The following is a 19,076-nucleotide window of genomic DNA, read 5'->3' as shown; positions in this document are numbered from 1 at the left end:
TTGCTGTTGTTGGTAATAGTCAAAGTCCATTAAAAATCATATAATTCTAAATCTCATAGTGTTGTTCATTTACAAAGGAATATTTTTATGCATATGTATTCATAATAAAGTTTATGAGACTACTGCAGTAATCGATCATAGTGAAGGGCTGACTGATAAATAAAAGTGAATAGATGGATTAGGTCCATTCTATAGAAGAATCTTCAGATAGATCTATCACTGCACCCAACAGGAAATGACCTAAGTTTCAAATGCTGTGTTTTTAGGGATTCACTGGCTATATCAGATAGCTGTATTTACTGATGAATAACCAAGATAGTTTTTATGAATTTGTTTAACACATTTCATTATCTCACCAAATAATGTGTTTCAAATTTTTAAGAAGCTCTGGCTGTAAAACCAGCACCTCGGGGGATTATAATCCCTAAACATACCATGATTCGTATTACTCCTTTAATTATGTTGTAACTGTCATCTGTTTTGCCTTTGCATTTTCCAGTTTCTTAGTCTGTGAATCTGTAACATTTGCTCCTGTTTTACAATCCTGTTTCCTGTGGTTTAGAAGTGAAACACTTCATAAGACTTGATGCAGAGAACTGAGAAAATATAAATAGGCCAAACAACAACTTTCATGTTGAGTGTGAGCTTTTCTACTAATTTTAGGGCTTTGGGGGAAGGTTAGTTTTCTCAAGCTCTAAAATGTTTATAGCTGAGACTACTGGCACCCAGTGAGAGCTGACCTAAAAACTAGCATCAAATATTCTATAGCCATGAAGATGAACAGAAATTACCAGCCCCGATATTGTGCTGTTATTGGATATTCCATGCATAATCTTATGTCTCTACAACTTGTGCTTTCTGCAGATTCCTCAGTATAAATGTGCATAATAGTCTTTGAAGAAGAACATTAGTCAGCTTTACTGTGGCTGGTAAATTAATTACTTGATTTACAAGACACATCTTCCAAAAGTGCCATAAAAATTTATTGTGAATTGAGGGACTATAAGATGATAGAGACAACTGGATAAAGCAAACACACTTTAAGATGATTGATTAGATGAATATCCAATTGATACATTGTGTATCCTAATGGAAATTCTATGTCATAAAGTAATTCGTATTGCTTATTATGTAATGTGAGTTCCGATGCTGGGAACAGAATTGTCCACATTTATCAATTTTGCTATGCTTCTATAAACTTTTTTAAGGGGAAAAACAGGGAGTAAGTTTTACTTTGGTTAAATCAATCTAATTGAAAAAGTTGAACCAAATCAACTTTTCTGTTACTGTTTTAGTCTTTTAATGGGATTTGGAGTTGAGTCCCTAGACTTTAAAGTCTTTTTTTTTTAATGTGACATAGAAAAAATATTACCTTGAAAACAGAATTTGAGGGACACCTGAGTGGCTCAGTGGTTGAGTGCCTGCCTTTGGCTCAGGGCGTGATCCTGGATTCCCAGGTTCAAGTCCCACATCGGCTTCTTGCATCTGCCTGTATCTCTGCTTCTCTCTCTCTTTCTCTCTCTCTCTCTCTCTGTGTGTGTGTGTGTCTCATGAATAAGTAAATAACATCTTAAAAAAATAGAATTTGATGATTTTTAGTTGACTTCTATAGGGTTATAGATGCACAGAAACTGTAAGCATTAGTTTTTGCTCATCTTGTTCTCTTTAGGGTCAAAAGAACAGATGTTGATTCAGGGAGTTTAGTCACTTGATCTAAGCCACACCGTTACAGGTGGTCTCACATCTAACTTTAAGCCCACATTTCCCAATTTGTTCTTCTGTGTCTTTCTCTGCTTCTCCCCTTTTTTAATTCACATATTTTTTTCAATAAATTTTTGTTGAGCTCTTAAAATGTATTTACTTATTTGAGAGAGAGGGAGTGAGAGAGCACATGGTGGGTAGGGGCAGAAGGAGAGAGAGAATTTCAAGCAGACTTCCTGCAGAGTGCAGAGACTATCTTGAGACTTGATGTCATGACCCTAAGATCACAACGTGAACCAAAACCAAGAGTTGGTAATTAACTGACAGCACTACCCAGGTGCCCCATGAGCTCTTGAACTGTTCTGGGCATTGGGTTTGACAGGAGTGGATGAACCAGAGAAAATTTCCTGCCCTCATGAGTTTATATACTAGCTTAATGCTATTCTTTCCACATCACAAGCTTTTTATTTATGCATAATACTAAAAATAGAAATAATTTAAAATTTTTTATAGAAATATGGTAAGAATTTTAATTTCAGCAGTTAGGTAAAATAAAATACATAACAGACCTTTGAATGCTTCCATAATTAAAATGGTTTATATTAGCAAGGGGAAATTTTATATATAGAATACCTTTTATCTATTGATGATACATTTATCAATCAATGAATATTTGTCTATTATTCCACAGATCTATGTACATATTTTAATTCAATTTTATTAAGAAGTGTAAGGAAATACATCTCTGAAAAGAGCTTTCTATTTTTGCTATTTTAAATAAATATTAGGCAGATTCATTAGAGAAAAATTTGGAAAACAAAGTAGAAGGAAGAAAAAGTAAACACATTACTTGAAGCCAATTGCTATAAATATTTAAATGCATTTTCTTTTAGTCTTGTATCCCTTTTGGTTTGTAACACAATTTATTATTAATTGATAAGTTAATAATGACATATGCTATATAGAATAATAAAATACAATATACTTTTGTTCTCTCATGATTGTTTTATTTTAAGAAAATAAGAAAAAGTACTTTTAATTGACAATTCCTTTAGTTTGGGAATTTCAGTTTCATTTTTATGTCCTTTATTGTAACTGTAACCAAAATTATATTATTCTTTGTATCTTTATTTGTTCATTTAATCTTATAAGGTAAACATTTTTACATGTTATTCCAAAAGCTAGTTTTAATTCTATGTAAATTGATGCTGATAAATAGATAGTTTATAATTGCTGACAATTTATTTATTCGTTTGTTTGTTTATTTTACCAACCTGGGTCGTGATTGTTAACACTATAGGTAATATTATACATATTGATTCTAAATCTTGATTGATTCCCAAAAATGAAATTACTGAGTCAAAGGCATTGATTCTTATTGCAGTTACTATATGTAAAAATCAAATAGTTGAAGAGTACTAAGTACTTATAAATGAATCAGAGGCTGTATTATAAGTGATAGTTTGAAAAAATGTCACAGAAATCAATCAGAAAGAAAGGTAATCCTTTTTCTGCCTTTTCAAGGAAAAACCAGTATAGAAAGTGTAACAGTGACGATAGTGAAAAAGGAAGAAGAAGAGGTACATCAAAGCAGCCTTTTAAAAGACCTTTTATTTTCATAGCACCAGGCACTGTGATAATATAACAGTCATTGATCTCTTCTGTTTCAAAAATAATATATGTAAATTGTAAGACAAAATAATACCCTTTCATTATCCCATAAGGCAGAGAGAACCTACCATTTTAGTGCATTTGCTTTGTGTGTCTGTGTGTGTTTCTAGGGGGGATAGTGTACATAAAATAAGATCATACCATATGTATGATTTGATATTCTGCCTTTGTTGTTTCTCATAAATTAAGCATTTTTCCATCACTACTTTTCAATTTATGGTATTTGAGTTTATTCATTTATTCATTCAGTCACATTTGTCTTATTTCTACCTTTTTTTTGGCCATTATAATTATCACTTAAATGATTTTTTTATAAGTACTCATCAGTTTTTAATTTACGTTTTTATTTTTAATTGAAATATAATTAACATACAGTGTTACATTAGTTTCATTAGTTATATTAGTAGAATATAAGGATTCCACATTTCTATACATGACTCAGTGCTCAGTCAATGAACATTTTTATCATTAAATCTGGTACTTTTGATAATGCAACTGGAATACTTATAATTGGAATTACTTATTTAAAATTTAGAGAATGCCACTTACAGATTTCTGAAATTCATCTATGTAAGTGGAGATAGGGTTTATTTTTAAAATTTATATTAAAGTTTCCCTTAGGTCATGTATGATGCTGTCTAACCCCAGAAACCTAATTTGGGTCCCAGGTCTCTAACCGTCCTTGGACGAATTATGCATGGCTATTAGACAGTTGAGTTGTTGGTCAGTGTCACTAACTAAAAGAAATTTGTGGAGTGTCCAGAAACAAATAAGATTGCTTAGGATTAATTAAATACCCATTGTGGTTATTTTTTGCTGATCATATGATTACATGGTAGTGTTAAACACTTTCTCAATAATATGTATATTTTTCTCTTTCCATCTCAGAGTGCCTCCTGGTACTCTAAGGATTTCTAAACTGCCTTTGCGGGCAAGAATCTATAATGTCACTCAACCTCCATCTCTCTCTCATTTCTCTGGTTACATGTTGCCTTTTCTCTCTCCTAGTCTGGCTGCCCTGAAGTGTTATGAGATCCCTTTCTTGTTATTTTTTTCTTGTCAGTTCTGACTTCAATTTCATGATGAGAGCAGATATTTACCCTCCTCTGTGATTAGAGTGTCAAAAGCCTAAGTCTTTGGCATAGTGCCTTTAGGAAGATCTTTTCTTGCCTGGATATATTCCCTCTTTTTTTCCACTACCAAACTTCCCTTTCTGGCAGAAGAACAAAGACCTCAATTGAGGACATTTCAGAAGCCAGGGGCTCTTATGGAACTGCCTCAGCAGAAAGTCTTTGTGGCACTTAACCTCTAGGTATTCCTTATCCCCCCACCTTGTTTGGATAACTAAGTACTCTTGATTTGGGGTGGTGAACTGTGGAGTTCAGGTTGCTAGTGCATAGTGCTCCCAAGTGAAGAGTTGATTTTGTGTGATTTGCAGAATTTTAAAAAGATCCACATTTTACTAGAGTATAGTAGTACTGTTTTGTATTTTTTTATGGAAGTGTTGATAGCATAACAAGCCTGAGTCTCCATGTGTTCCCTAACTCAGCAACTTAAGCTTTGTAGTGGTGGATGGGGACCCCTGGCCTGGGCCCTGAGGTCCTGCCTAAAGTTTATTTCAACGGAAAGGGAAAGGCATCCTTGGGGAATAAGTCATAGCCACTATTAGTCTGCTTGGAACACAAGACTTAGTCGCTGAATAATGTATGTTTAATATATATGTGCAATCAGTTCCAGATTTATAAAGGCTGTAACAGTAGATCCTTAAATATTGCATTCTACTGTCATCTTTAGAGAAGGAGCAGAAGAAAGAATGAAACTAAAAAGTCACCTTTGCTCCTTCTAGTCAGAATGGGAAAAGTTATGATGACAGAAGATAATGAAACTATTTGTTAAAATGAGATTTTTGGCTCCTCTGTTGGTTTTCATTTATTCATACCACTCCAGATTTCCTTCAAGAACTGAATTCAGGGTGATGTTACTTTACGTATTATATGAAAATGTTGTGCATTGTTATATGTATTGGGATGGGGTTATATACTCAGTTTCTACGTTATGCTAGTAGATCAATACCGTATATGAAGCTGAATAAAAGATAGTGATAAGGATAAGAACTAATGTAGATAGTTGAATACATATCTTATACTATTTTCCAGGGAAAGGTGATGTGTTTGGAGACATCTTCTGGAAGGAAACCACCCTTGCTCACGCATGTGCCAATGTCCGAGCACTGACATACTGTGACCTCCACATCATCAAGAGAGAAGCCTTGCTCAAAGTCCTGGACTTTTATACAGCTTTTGCAAACTCATTCTCAAGGAATCTCACTCTTACTTGCAATCTGAGGAAACGGGTATGTTGTGTGGTTCCATTTTCCTTTATTAGTATCGATAGGGTCAGTGTGTCATGCTCTATTAACTGAGGAGTGCAAGAGATATTTCATTTTGCACCCAATGTATCAGTGCATCGATTGCATTGATGTAAAGTGACATAATTTTCTTTCTCTTTCTTTATATTTTGCTTACTTTTTAAGGGGGTGGAGGATCCCTGGGTATGTGGTTAAAGACTTGAATCTTTCTGATTTAAGTGTAAAATGAAAAACAGAGCTGAGGAGAAACAAACTATACTATAACCTAATTAGCTCTTGGTGTTTATAATAACTGCCATAAAAATAACATGAGTGTCTCTTACTTTATTCTGTGGGTTTTTTAAAAGTTGGTAAGGTTAATCAAACTGGTTTCTTATTTTATATTCCTGCCTCTATTTAAATACCTTTTCTCATTTAATGATCAGTTCATAAAGCATATTCCCTCTGAATCCTTTCAAAGCATACTATCTTAAAAAATAATTAGCCACACTGACATATCCTACAAATAGGTATAGCAACCCTTAATATTGCACTGCTGCTGCAAATATAATATTCATGACTGTTTTCTTTCTTATTGATGAATGTGGCACAAATTTAATTTGCATAAAGAAATCTCCTAGCTATGATTTATAGGTCATTGGACATTGGCTAGGGCTCTTTTATTGCCAAGAATGAAATACACATTTGGACAACTGCACTTAAGGAATTTCATCTAAAATGATTGCCTGTCTATGGTGAAGTATTTTGAAATAACAAGCCTTCCCTTCCACTGCCCCCTTAAATAGAACCTTCCCTTTGGTTAACACGGAGGAGAAAAATCAAGCCAAAAGACAAATCAGCATCTCTACTGTAGCAACATAGAAATGAACATAAGCAAATCATTATAATTCCTTACTTGGGGCTCTAGGAGAGAATGACTGTAGGAGTCATATTTGTACTAGCTGTGTCACGATATTGGATCTATATTTGAATAGCATTTTCTGCTTCTATTTTTGTTAACAAATGGGTATTGAGCATCCACAACTGCAAGACAATATGGAGAGTTGTTCAAGCACAGAGTCCCTATGCTTAAGGAGCTGAAGCCAAGTGTGAATACTATATGAAACACAAGTAAGGGAAACACATTTTTTGTACAAGTAATTGAAAGTTAAGGTAGCGATGGACGTGGAAGATGTCAGCTAATATGAACTAAATGTGGAATCTATTTATTCATTAGGAAATGTGGAGTCTCTTTAGCAGAGATATATCTCCATTGGTCTGTGCTCTACCTTTCCCAATGAGAAATTCCTCTTCTACAAAGCAGCCCATTAGATATTTGAAACTCTTATATCTTCTTAATCTTCTCCAATATAAATTTTGCCAGCTTTGGAGTCTCCTCACATACCACAAGATACCCGAGACCCTTATCCATCATCGTTACAGTCGCCTGGACAGATCTTATTTGTCACTGTCCTCCTCAAAGTATGTTGTTTACACAGTATTTCATCTGATGTTTATAATATTCCTGTGAAAAAAAGGACAACTATTTTCCCTTCAAAACACATGAGGAAACTCAGGCCCAGAGGGATTAATATCAAATAACCAACTGATATATTTGCAGTGCAAGGTCTCAAAGAGGGATAATTAAGACAACTCACCAGTAGAAAATAAATTTTGGTTCTTTACAAAGCCCTCTTGCCTCATTTTTTTCCCTTTTTCACATATCTGAGCATGTGCATGCCACACACACACACACAACACTGTTATGAATGCTGAGTGCATGTACCTCTAATAGGAAAAGAAGCTAAGCTAGAGGCAGAAAACGGTGTGTGTGTGTGTGTGTGTGTGTGTGTGTGTGTTAAAGATTTTATTTATTTATTTAATGAGAGAAAGAGAGTGGGGGAGGGACAGAGGGAGAAGGAGAAATAATCTCCAGCAGAGTGCTGAGCATGGATAACAACTCGGGGCTTGATCCCATGACCCTGAGATCACAATCTAAGCCGAAACCAAGAGTTGGACATTCAACTGATTGCACCAGCCAGGCAGCCTGTGTTTTGTTTGTTTGTTTGTCTTTTAAGATTTTTATTTATTTATGTATGGGAGACACAGAGAGAGAAGTAGAGACACAGACAGAGCGAGCAGCAGGCTCCTTGCGGGGATCCCGATGTGGGACTCAATCCTTGGACTCGGGATCATGCCCTGAGCTGAAGGCAGACACTCAACTGCTGAGCCACCCCGGTGTTCCACCCCTGTGTTTTTTGTTTTTTTTTTTTAACCGGACCCGGGGATGGTGTACCTGCCTCTGCAGGTGCTGCTGCACAAGATCTATCAAATGGCCTCTTCCCTTTATAAGCTGTTCCTTGTTACAACCTGTGTAACTTTTTAATTTTATTTTTATTTCTTATTTTTAAAAAGATTTTATTTATTTATTTGACAGAGAGAGACACACACATACACAAATAGGCAGAGCGGCAGGCAGAGGTAGAGAGAGAAGCAGGCTTCCCATGGAGCAGGGAGCCAAATGCAGGGCTGGATCCCAGGACCCTGAGATCATGACCTGAGCTGAAAGCAGACGCTTAACTGACTGAGCCACCAAGGCACCCTCATTTTTTTTATTTTTTAATAACTCCGTCCTTCTCCAATTGATGGATAGTCTCAATAACTTGGCAAAATGTGGGGAGAGGTGTACTGTCAGGCAGTGTCACTTCTTTCTTAGAAAAAAAAAAGTAGGGATCCCTGGGTGGCGCAGCGGTTTAGCGCCTGCCTTTGGCCCAGGGCGTGATCCTGGAGACCCGGGATCGAATCCCACGTCGGGCTCCCGGTGCATGGAGCCTGCTTCTCCCTCTGCCTGTGTCTCTGCCCCTCTCTCTCTCTCTCTGTGTGACTATCATAAATAAATAAAAATTAAAAAAAAATAAAGCCTATATATAAAAAAGAAAAAAAAAAGTATTCTCATAAAAAAAAGATCACTGAGAAAATATCCTGCAATGACTCATAAAAATAACTACCATTTTGAGAGCCTATTTTGTAGCCATACACTTCAACACATTTTATACATAATAATTGATCTTAGGAAATTTCAGTACCCCCAGATGAGGCACCTTATTTCCATTTCACTGATGAGGAGGCTAAGGTTCTAAGAATGGGACAGATAGCTGCCAAAGAAACTATGACTTAGGGTCTGGATTTCAATCCATCTCTATCTGATTCTAAAACCCAGATCTTTCAATGCTACCATGTTGCTTTGGCTTGTCAAAATATTTAATCTTTCTCTTTCCATCACAATATTCTGCAGACACATTGTCAACAATTTATAGTTTCTCGTGCGCTCAGTTACTTTCACTTTGTTCCCCGTGGAACAATCAATAAAAGGGTATTTTGTCCTTATGGCTGTTACCGCAAGTGTTCTTGCGTTGAGAATTTTTTGTGAATTGCATATTTGTTGTGAATTGTATAATCAAAACTATGCCCTTAGTATGCTCTTGATATCTTATAGCTATCAGACCCACTAATTAAGGGCATGTGTCTAGTAAGTTGGGAGAGTGGCTTTGGAACCCAGATTTTTAGCCATCACAGATTACAGCTCTGGCCACATGAGCACATGCAGTGGCTGAGTGGAGAGCTTTACATAGTGTGGGATTCTGGGTGATCGAAATAAGAAGGGATGTGACAGCGCTTTAGCTGCTTGCCCTCCACCCCCGTCTCCATTATGGAAGAATAAGAGATTTGTTATGCCAACATAGTTCCCACTAGCCATCCTAAGTTCCTCTCTATAAAAATTCTAGAACTAGAACCATAATTTCATCCAATAACTAGAGCAGCAGTTGGCAAACTTTCTCTCTCAAGGACCAGTCAGTAGATATTTTAGGATTTGAGGGCCACAGAATCTCTGTCTCAACTACTCAAGCTCGCCATTGTGTGAAAGCAGCTGTCTGAGCTCAGGGTGCCATCACAAAATACAGTAGACTTAAGCAGCAAGAATTTATTCCCCACAGTCCTGGAGGTTGAGAAGTTCAAGATCAAGGTGGTAGGCCCAGTTGGGTACCCCAGTGAGGGCTCTTTAATTCCTGGCTTACAGATCTCTGCCTTCTCACTGTCTTCTCATGACTGTGAGTGAAGGAGAGAGAAAGGGAAAGAGGAACAGAGGGTGGGAGAGAGAGAGTGAGAGAGAAGGAAAGCTATCTCTCTAGTGCCTCTTGTTATTAGGGCAGTAATCTCATCATGAGGACCCTATCTTCATGGCCTCATCTAAACGTGATTATGAGTCTCCCCTCATCACATTGGGAGACTAGGGTTTCAAGATATGAATCTGGGGAGATACAGTTCAACTCATCACAGCAGCCAGAGATAGTATGTAAATAAGTGAGCATAGTTGTGCTTTAGTAAAACTTTATACAAACAGGTGACTCCCAAAGGCCTTAGTGTGTCAGTTGCTGAAAGGAGAAGACTGGAAGTTAGCTAGGGAGGACAATGAGTATGCAAACAGAATTCTCTCCTCTTGTATCAGAAAGCATATCTACTACTGGCCACTCAGAGGTTATCATGAAATGGAAAATGCCATACAGCAGAGGTGGCTGCTGAAGCCAGATCAGTAACATTCACGAGTGAGGCCAAGCTCACGTGGTTGAAGACTAGAGTTCACACCATATGTAAAAGGGGCAACTACTCAGTCTGGTTGCACATTGCCTTTGTGGAATGCCAGCCCAGTGTTGCTTGGTCTGAATATTTTTTCCTCCAGAGAAGTCAGAGGTATGAATTTTTACACCATATCATGTCAGTTTGGTAACTAATTTGCTTTGTTGTTTTTTTAAATAATATGGTCAAACAAAGCAAGTCTGCTTGCTCTTGGTCCAAATATTTGTGAAATAAATGGAATGAATTTGTGAACTCTTAATCTCATGATAGTTGGTAACAAACTACAGTATTATTAGAAGTACCAAAGAAATCATAGATATTTTTATATTATATTGTATTTGTTGAAGTGTTTAGGCTCATCACTACTTAATAATTATGGTAGTTATTATAGACCTGCTCCTAAGATGAGGTTATTGTGTTAATAAGAAAAGTACATAGATTATAATTTTGTGAATTATTATTTTTTATTAAAGATTTTTAAAAATTTATTTGAGAGAGAGATCACAAGCAGTGACAGACTCCCTGCTGAATAGGGAGACCCTAATGGGGGTTGTGCGACTTGATCCCAGGATCCCAGGATCATGACCTGAGACTACGGCAGACTCTTAACCGACTATTTTGTGAAATTATTTTTTAATATTTTGATAACTGGATTTCAATACAATGCTTTTTTATTTGCAATACTACATATTTTATTTTGTGCATTTAAAGCAGCTTCTCTGAAAGACCTGTTCCACAGGCTTTACTAGATTGCTGGCGATGAATACCCCCACAGTGTGACCGTCAAAAACTGAACTTGGTTGAACAAAAGGACCAGTTTTTCAATGATAAGAACACAATTCCAGAGTTTTCAATAAGTTTAAACCTATTCAGAAAAGGCCTGAGAGAGCAACAGAGGAAGGCTGACTCACTTGCTGACTTTATTTATGTATTTATTTACTTAATTAATGGAAGATATAATTTCCTGGAATAACAAAATGACCAAGCCTCAGGTACAGGTCTGAAAAGGCAAGCAACACACCCAGCACAGGTAATACCTAAATTTTAAAGACTTGTAATCAGACTTTTAAAGTAATTAGTGCATTTCTGCTCACTATGTCAAGTTGTCATGCAATGAGGTTTATCTGCTGTGTGAAAAGAATTAACATAACAGGTATGACTGCTGTGCTTTGAAAAACCTGCTTATGAAGCGGGTCCTTGGATTGGCTTCTGGGAACTTGGGATTTAGGAGGGTTCCTGCCAGGCTAACGCGGGAGAGTGGCTCGCTGTGCCTACATTGTTTATTCAAACAGTGTGGTCTGTGCAAAACATTTACTTATAGCTACATTAAGTGTGGTTGGGGTTTTGAGTTATTTCTAAATATTTCCTTCACTTTCAAGCTAGCATGAGCATATTTTCCTCCAGACTATTTAGCTAAGATGAGTAAGGAGTTTTATTTACTATTTTTGGTACCTCTTCTGACAAGACCCTTTGACAAAGTGTGGCACAGGAAGTATTGGTGGGCTCAGTGTATATCAATCTACATCCATTGCGGCCCTGCTACATACCTAGGGGGTCATGGAGATAAAAGATCCAGTGCTTGCTCTCTCGGGGCCTGCAGTCTAGCAAGAGAATAAAATAAATCCAAACAGAGTCCAATAAGTGACATGCGACCATTACATTCAGGGTACATGGTGTATGTGTGTGGGAGGGGAAGTGGGCAAGGAGAGATGAATTCACCTTATCCCAGGGAGGACACAAGGAGAGATTCTAGGAGGTGATGATGACACTGGCATTAGGATTTCATTTTAAACATAATAATATTCTAGAGGAAGGAAGGATCTTGTAGATCACCTGGTTCAACTTATTTTCTTTATGGATGAGAAAACTGAGATCCATAGAATAAATTACTTCCTCAAGTTTGCTTAGCAAGTTAGCATCAGAACTGGGATGGGAATCCAAGTCCTTTGAATTCCATGCTGCTGGTATTTTTATCAGTTAGCCTAGTTTACAAGCCCTGTATAAAGATTATGAGTAAAATGCAACACTTGATTGTGTTCATTTTTAAGAGGGAGAAAGGAAGGTAGATGGCATGAGTTTGCATGTGATTCATAGACTGATTTTAGTGTTTTTTCACACCATGACTCAGGATAAATGAACCAAGCTGTAGGCAGTGTTCAGAGTTGTGAACAGGACTCCCTGTCTCAGCATGAGCCAGTGTGTATGGTGTGGCCCCAGCAGGTGTGTCACTTGCATTGTAAGGGTCTCATTTTCAGTAAAAGCATGTAACTTACATAAATAGCACTGTTCGAGAGGTGTTATTGAATATGGTGAAATAGTACCTTGTTGATAATACTGTGGTTCTCGTATACTCTCTGCTATCTTGTTGGTACTTTTAAAAACTTTACTGGCTGCTGCTCCAGTTAGTATAAACATATATAAAAAGAAAACTTGTCACATTAAACAAAACTCCTATTTTTCCATCTTTAATTTTATTTTCTTGAGTCTAGTGCTTCCACATTAGAAGTTGTGAAAAAAATATTGACTAGTTTACTGCCCAAAGTGACATTTATTAGTGCTAAAAAGTTAGTTGATTAAAAAGGGGGAAGAGAGAAAGGAAGGAAGAAAGATTGGAAGAAAGAAATAAAAGGAAACAAGTATTTTCATACAGAATTAGGGAGACACGAGACCTGACAGCAGGAAACAGGGAGGGAATGAGCTGGCACTGAGAACAGCTCTAGGTTGGGAATGAGAGCAGAGATTACCATGTGGTCAATTCCAAAAACTCAGATGAAGAGATTGCCAACTGAAATTTGAAAGGGAAGAAAGTAGTTAAGATTGAAAAATGTCAATACAAGCTGAAAATTGGGTAATAAACTAGGCTTCCTTTTTATTTTATTTTATTTTAAAGATTTTTATCTTTTTGACAGAGAGAGAGTGAGATAGCACAAGCAGGGGGAAGGCAGAGGGAGAGGGAGAGGCAGGCTCTCTGCTGAACAGGGAGCCAGCTCAATGCAGGACTTGATCCCAGAACCCTGGGATTATGAGCTGAACTGAAGGCAGATGCTTAACCAACTGAGCCACCCAAGTGCCCCTGGGCTTCCTTTTTAAAGGCCATGTCTATTATATTAATGAGTATGAACCCCTCTTGTGGTTCTGGATTGAGTGGTCATGGCCAGGGAACTAATGTATCTTTTCATTCCATGGCTCTGCTGAATTTGTTGCTAGTGTTGTGAAAATTTCTAAGCCAAATGGCTCCAGAGAAAATGTTTCTAGTACATCTACTGTTGTGAAGAGAGGGTCCCCTGGGATATTGATCAAAAATGATGTCAAACTGACACTTGCCCGTAGTTGTGGTCTCAAAGAAATGTTGCCTCGGGGACCCATCTTGCTCCTAGTTTATACTCTTTTTTACTGAACATCTCTATATCCCTTAGTTCAGATATAAGGTAATCCAAGACCTGTTAACAATATTAATTTATCGCTTGTATTGATCTGCTCAGAGTGCCATAACAACGTAACACAGACTGGGTGGTTAAACAGAAATGTATTGTCTGACAGTCTGGAGGCTAGGAATCCAAGACCAAAGCGCCAGCAAGGTCAGCGTCCGGTGAAAGTTTTGTCCTTGGGTTGCAGATGGCTGCCTTCTTGCTGTGTGCTCATATGGCCTTTCCTCTGTGCATGCATGTAAGGAAGGAAAGAAGGAGCTCTCTGGTGTTTCTTCTTCTAAGAACAGTAATCCTGTTAGAGCAGAGCCCCAACCTTATGACTTTATTTGGCCGTAATTGCTTCTTTAGAGGCCCCATCTCCAGATAAAGCCACACTGGGGGTTAGAGCTTAGACATAATGAATTTGGGAGGAGGACACAACAATCCTGTTTTTGTTTTTTGTTTTAATTAAGTGTGATGGAGTAACTTTAAGAAGTATTCTAAAATCAAATTACAGTGGAACTAGGTCTGTATTACTGGGCATGTGCAGCAGCATTCAGTACTGACTTTTGTAACTTTTAGGGAGTGCATGATTATCAATACTAGCAAACCATTTTTGTGCTTCTATAGTGATTTAAGAAAGGATTTCCATTTAAACATAGAAAAATTTCCCTCAAGAATGATGAATATACATTGTAAATTGGAAAAACAGCATAGAGGTACTTAGCTCTTCCACCCCATAAAGTTAGCGTCCTTTTCCACAAACGGCACTGTTCTTAAGCAGGAGTAGTAGAAGCCAGCTGGCCATCTTATGGGTAGGGATAGCACCAATCCTATATATATATATTTTTTTTCCAATCCTATATTTTAATGTTAAAATAGTAAGAAATAGTGGGTTCGGCTCATTCTTGCATTAGCACAGGCTCAAAATTCAGTAACTATTTTTCTCTCCAGAAAGCATTCTTATCCTGGTGAATCCAGTGGCACAGAATGTCTTTTTTTTCTGTAAGCAATGAAGCATCTCTGGAAAAATTACCTTTTATGGATGGAAAACAGACTGGAATTGAATACCAAAGAGGCTTTGAGTAGTTGGTGGATACATGTTGTAGACTACATGTATTTGAGAGGTCAGTACTGGCATCTTTGAAGAGGTAGCGGCAGATTGTGATAAGGGGCGTTCCAACTTTACTACTTTGTTCTCCCTTTCTTCCACCCTGGTATACCAGTGGAACAAAATACAGGAATACATTCATTTCACATACCTGCAATTTTTGTCATGCCACTAAAAAGATGTCACTAAAACTCACTGTCCACATTTGGAACAAAAGATAATACGGTTTCCATAAAAACTCTGAAGTATTCTGTAGAATCTATGCTTCTCTCATAACACTGATTGCAGTACTTTGGTTTCCTATATACATTTTTGTTGTTTTCAACTCAACAACGAGCTCCTTGAAGTAGATATTTTCTGTGATCTCTATTGCCAATGATCAGAATAGTGCCTGCCAGGTAATTGAATGAGTGAATCAGTGAACGAGTAAAAAGTGAAGCAGACAATATTGGCCAGCACAGTTTTTATCATCATTGACTGGAATAATCACTGTCATCCATAAAAACAAATGATACCCTTGACAATTTTGGCAAAGAGCCTTATGAAATAGGATTATGAAAAGGACCATTACTAATAGTGCTAAATCACAATTAGAGTTAACTTTCAGCTGCAGTTTTGAGCCATTGAGGCCCGCAGATTCCACACGGTGCAGCAGTCTCTCTAGCACTTTCAGAATGCAGCGATTTTGACATCATTGCTTGAATTAAGATCACCTGATGCCAGGGGCTGTGATTGTCAGAACAGTACCTTCCTCTCATTCAAAAGGACTTGGAAGAACAAACTTTTTTTTCTTGTTTCCTTTGAAGTATCTGCATACATCCTTGAACCTGAGCAGGGAGCAGCTGTAATTTTCATTCTCTTAGCTGATCGTTAGGATTGCAAATTCACTGTGAACTACCAGCACCCTTGACAGTAGCCCTGCCTACGTGTTGCGGCTTGTAGAATTTTCCCTTCCAAACTGACAGAGCTCACCGCCTTGCAAGTTTACACACCATAGGCACTGTCCCATTTGAGTTTCAAATCACCACCGCAGGGAAGGGAGCTAAGAGAGGTGAGGGGACTTGCTCATGGCAACACAGCTGATAGCTGCTCTGAGCTTCCAGCCTCCGTGTCTCAGCTCCAAGCTGGCTCTCACTCCCCTGATGGTGGTTAAATAAAAGAGGCAGACTTTCAGCAATTCCAGAAGTTTATCATGTGCATTTAGAGGAAGCAGAGACTTAATTATGCAGTCTTTTGATTCCTTAAGCTGCTTCTATTTAGGGCTCTCTTGATCTGCTTCCAGACAGAATAAAGAACTTTTCCACATTTAGTTACCAGGACATAGGTTCACAGATCCCTCACTCTTCGATAATGCCTCCAAAGGACTATTTAAGGACAGAGTTTCTCAAGTTTCACAGTGGGGGCAGGATTCAATAATTTACCAACATACTTGACAGTAGATTATACTGTTCGATAGCTCCTTTTTTCAAAACTAGAGTTTATTTTTATTGCAAGAAAATATGCATTCTGGTAGTAAATGAGGGAAACAAGCCTTTGGTATAGTCAGAAGAGTATTTAACACAAGGAGGTAGACATTTTATAAATTTTTTTTTCTTGGGAATCCTCAAAGTAGCCAACCGTCCACTGAGTCCTGCCTTACAATGCTGCATTTTTAGGGTCATCATAGCTGGATACCAGACTGTTCGTATCCATGTGTCTAAGGCTTCTTAATTAATATTTGATGAGGGGTCTTTGGAAGTACAATGTTATGTCACACCATCTTCATTTAAAGGAAACCTTCCTTTTCAATGAAAAAGCAAGGATTTCTATTAATATTAAGAGTAAAATATATGTAATATATGCTTCCCTAATCACTTTTGGTATTGACTTGAATTTTGAATATGTTCAATTTTTCCTATGCTAATTTCTTATGTATCTTTTTCCTTCTCTGTTATGGAAAACTAATTCAATGGATCACCTCTGTGGTAATATATATATGTATATTATATATATAATATAAATTGTATAATATATAATAATAGGTATGTATACATATGTATACACATATATAATATTAAGTTTGGATCTGTTCATGATCTGTATTTTAGTATATTTTCAGGCAGAGCTCTTTTGGGGGAATTCCTCCCTCCCCAGTCCCCAAGATAACATCTAAATTTGATTATATAGTTTGTCCTTGTAGGAATTTCTTCCCTTCATTTTTTGAGCTTAATCTACTGACTCTGCGTTTTCTGTCCTCTAAGGAACCTGAGAAAATATTGAGCTCAATAGACATGCATTCAAAAGGATTCCATGCTGATTCTGAGAAGTAGCTTTTGTAACATCTTACAACAGATATCAGAAGACTTTTGGTTATTCAGAGGAGGGGTTTCAAGGTGTTTATAGTGAGTTCAGACTATTGCCAATAAAATAAAATAAATATCGTATTAATACATATCAATATATGTAGACTAGGAAGCATTTTAGAGCACTATAAATATATATCTTGCAAATGAAAAAATAGAGATCTGCTCTGTGGTTAGACTGAATTCTTAATAGTTAACTGTTTGACCAAAATGGTATCTGCCTTCCTGGAATGTCCATTTTTTTCCCATCTGAGAGGTGCATTTCATAGATTTTGACATTCTAATCAAGTGATCTTCCCCAAAGGAATCAAATCAAGTCATCCTACCAAATAATCAGAGACACTCAGATGACCCAGGGAGGCTACAGTAATTTCTCCCAGAGAAAGTCATTCATTTTCTGCCTCTTCTTTCTGAATCAGGTATACTCGATTTATCCAACACTTTCAGAAGTTGGCATTTGATTTCACTGGGGCTTGCTCTGTGTCCACAGTTTTATCCTTTAGAGAGTGCAGTCATCTGTAGCAGTTCAGTAGAGGCACTCTTCCTTAGGAAACTCACAATCTGGAATGCAAACTGTAGAGGAAAGACTGTAACAGCTAATTTTGCTTGTCAGAAGCAGCTAGGTTCCCTGAACAGCAGCCCACAGAAGTAATGTGGGGCACTGGACCCTGTCTAGAAATTTGCTTCCCTCTTTTACAGGTGCTTTAGCAACGACTATAAATGTGGTTGTGAATGGCGTCATAATCCCAGCATGTTAAATGGGTAATATGTAACACAGGTCCTTTGAAAGTTTTTTGTTTCCCATGACAGGAAGATACATAACCCCCTCTTGAGTGAGAAAAGAGAGTTTCTTAAATTTGGAAATTCAGAAACTGGGTTGTCAAACGACCCACTTACCGTGATAGAGTGCGCTATTACATATGGGGAAGGGTCTGCTGTGCCAACAAAAGCAAGTACAAGAGATCAAATCCAGCCTTCCAGAGTTGTGATTCCATAAAATGAGGCTGACTGCTGGCTTGTTAATAGCAACATTTCCACACCTGACAGTCACCAAGTGGCTTGTTACTGAAATCATATACCAGGAAGACTTTCTCTTTAGGCTGTTGTGGGTGGGAGTGGTGGTGTGGAGTAAAGAAAGCGCCTGGCAGGGCCTCAGTCCCTTTATTCTAATGCAGCTGACTTCTCCCAAGTGTTTGCAAAGAAGGTTGCAATATAGCTGTTTGCTCTGGTGAGAAAAACTATGAGAGATTTGGATTTGGTAACTTTGCCAAGCTAAAAAAAAAAATCTCTGTTTGGGGGTTCCTAGGCCATTCTACTTGGCACATTCTTTTTTTTTTTTTTTTTTTTTTTTTTTTTTTTTTTTTTTTTAAAGGCAGTCTAGTTCCTTTTTTTTTTTTTTTTTTTTAATTATTTATGATAGTCACAGAGAGAGAGAGGCAGAGACACAGACAGAGGGAGAAGCAGGCTCCATGCACCGGGAGCCTGATGTGGGATTCGATCCCGGGTCTCTAGGATCGCGCCCTGGGCCAAAGGCAGGCGCTAAACCGCTGCGCCACCCAGGGATCCCGGCACATTCTTTTTAAAAGGGTATTTTTAATTATGAACCAGCAATTCTGTGAAGGTTGACAACATTAATGAAGCTCAAACAATGCTGAGAGAGACAGACAGACAGAGAACTTTAAAAATTAAAAGAACCATCAAGACAAGTCTGTCAGCAGAAAAAAACTTGCAACAAATGTAATTATTATGAAAGTTTATCTGATGCTTGAGGGTAAACTGGATTTACCATACCAAACAGCATGTAAGACACTTGAATTTCCAAGTTTTGAGTAAATTTTATAAAACAAACATATCAATCTCTT

The 19,076-nt window shown here is 37.5% G+C and overlaps 1 protein-coding gene and 1 long non-coding RNA gene across 2 annotated transcripts in view; one reads left to right on the top strand and one right to left on the bottom strand.

Moving 5' to 3' along the window:
* KCNH5 (potassium voltage-gated channel subfamily H member 5) overlaps positions 1 to 19,076 on the top strand; it is a 278,213-nt gene that overhangs the window by 208,991 nt on the left and 50,146 nt on the right. The window contains exon 10 of the mRNA XM_072838864.1: positions 5,529 to 5,725. Within this exon, the coding sequence (XP_072694965.1) occupies positions 5,529 to 5,725 (197 nt within the window). The remainder of the gene's footprint in view (positions 1 to 5,528; positions 5,726 to 19,076) is intronic.
* LOC140640072 (uncharacterized) overlaps positions 1 to 19,076 on the bottom strand; it is a 60,930-nt gene that overhangs the window by 17,057 nt on the left and 24,797 nt on the right. The window lies entirely within an intron of this gene.

This window comes from Canis lupus, chromosome 9, assembly GCF_048164855.1.
Source record: "Canis lupus baileyi chromosome 9, mCanLup2.hap1, whole genome shotgun sequence".
NCBI classification, from domain to species: domain Eukaryota; kingdom Metazoa; phylum Chordata; class Mammalia; order Carnivora; family Canidae; genus Canis; species Canis lupus.
This window is presented reverse-complemented; position numbering and strand designations above follow the sequence as displayed.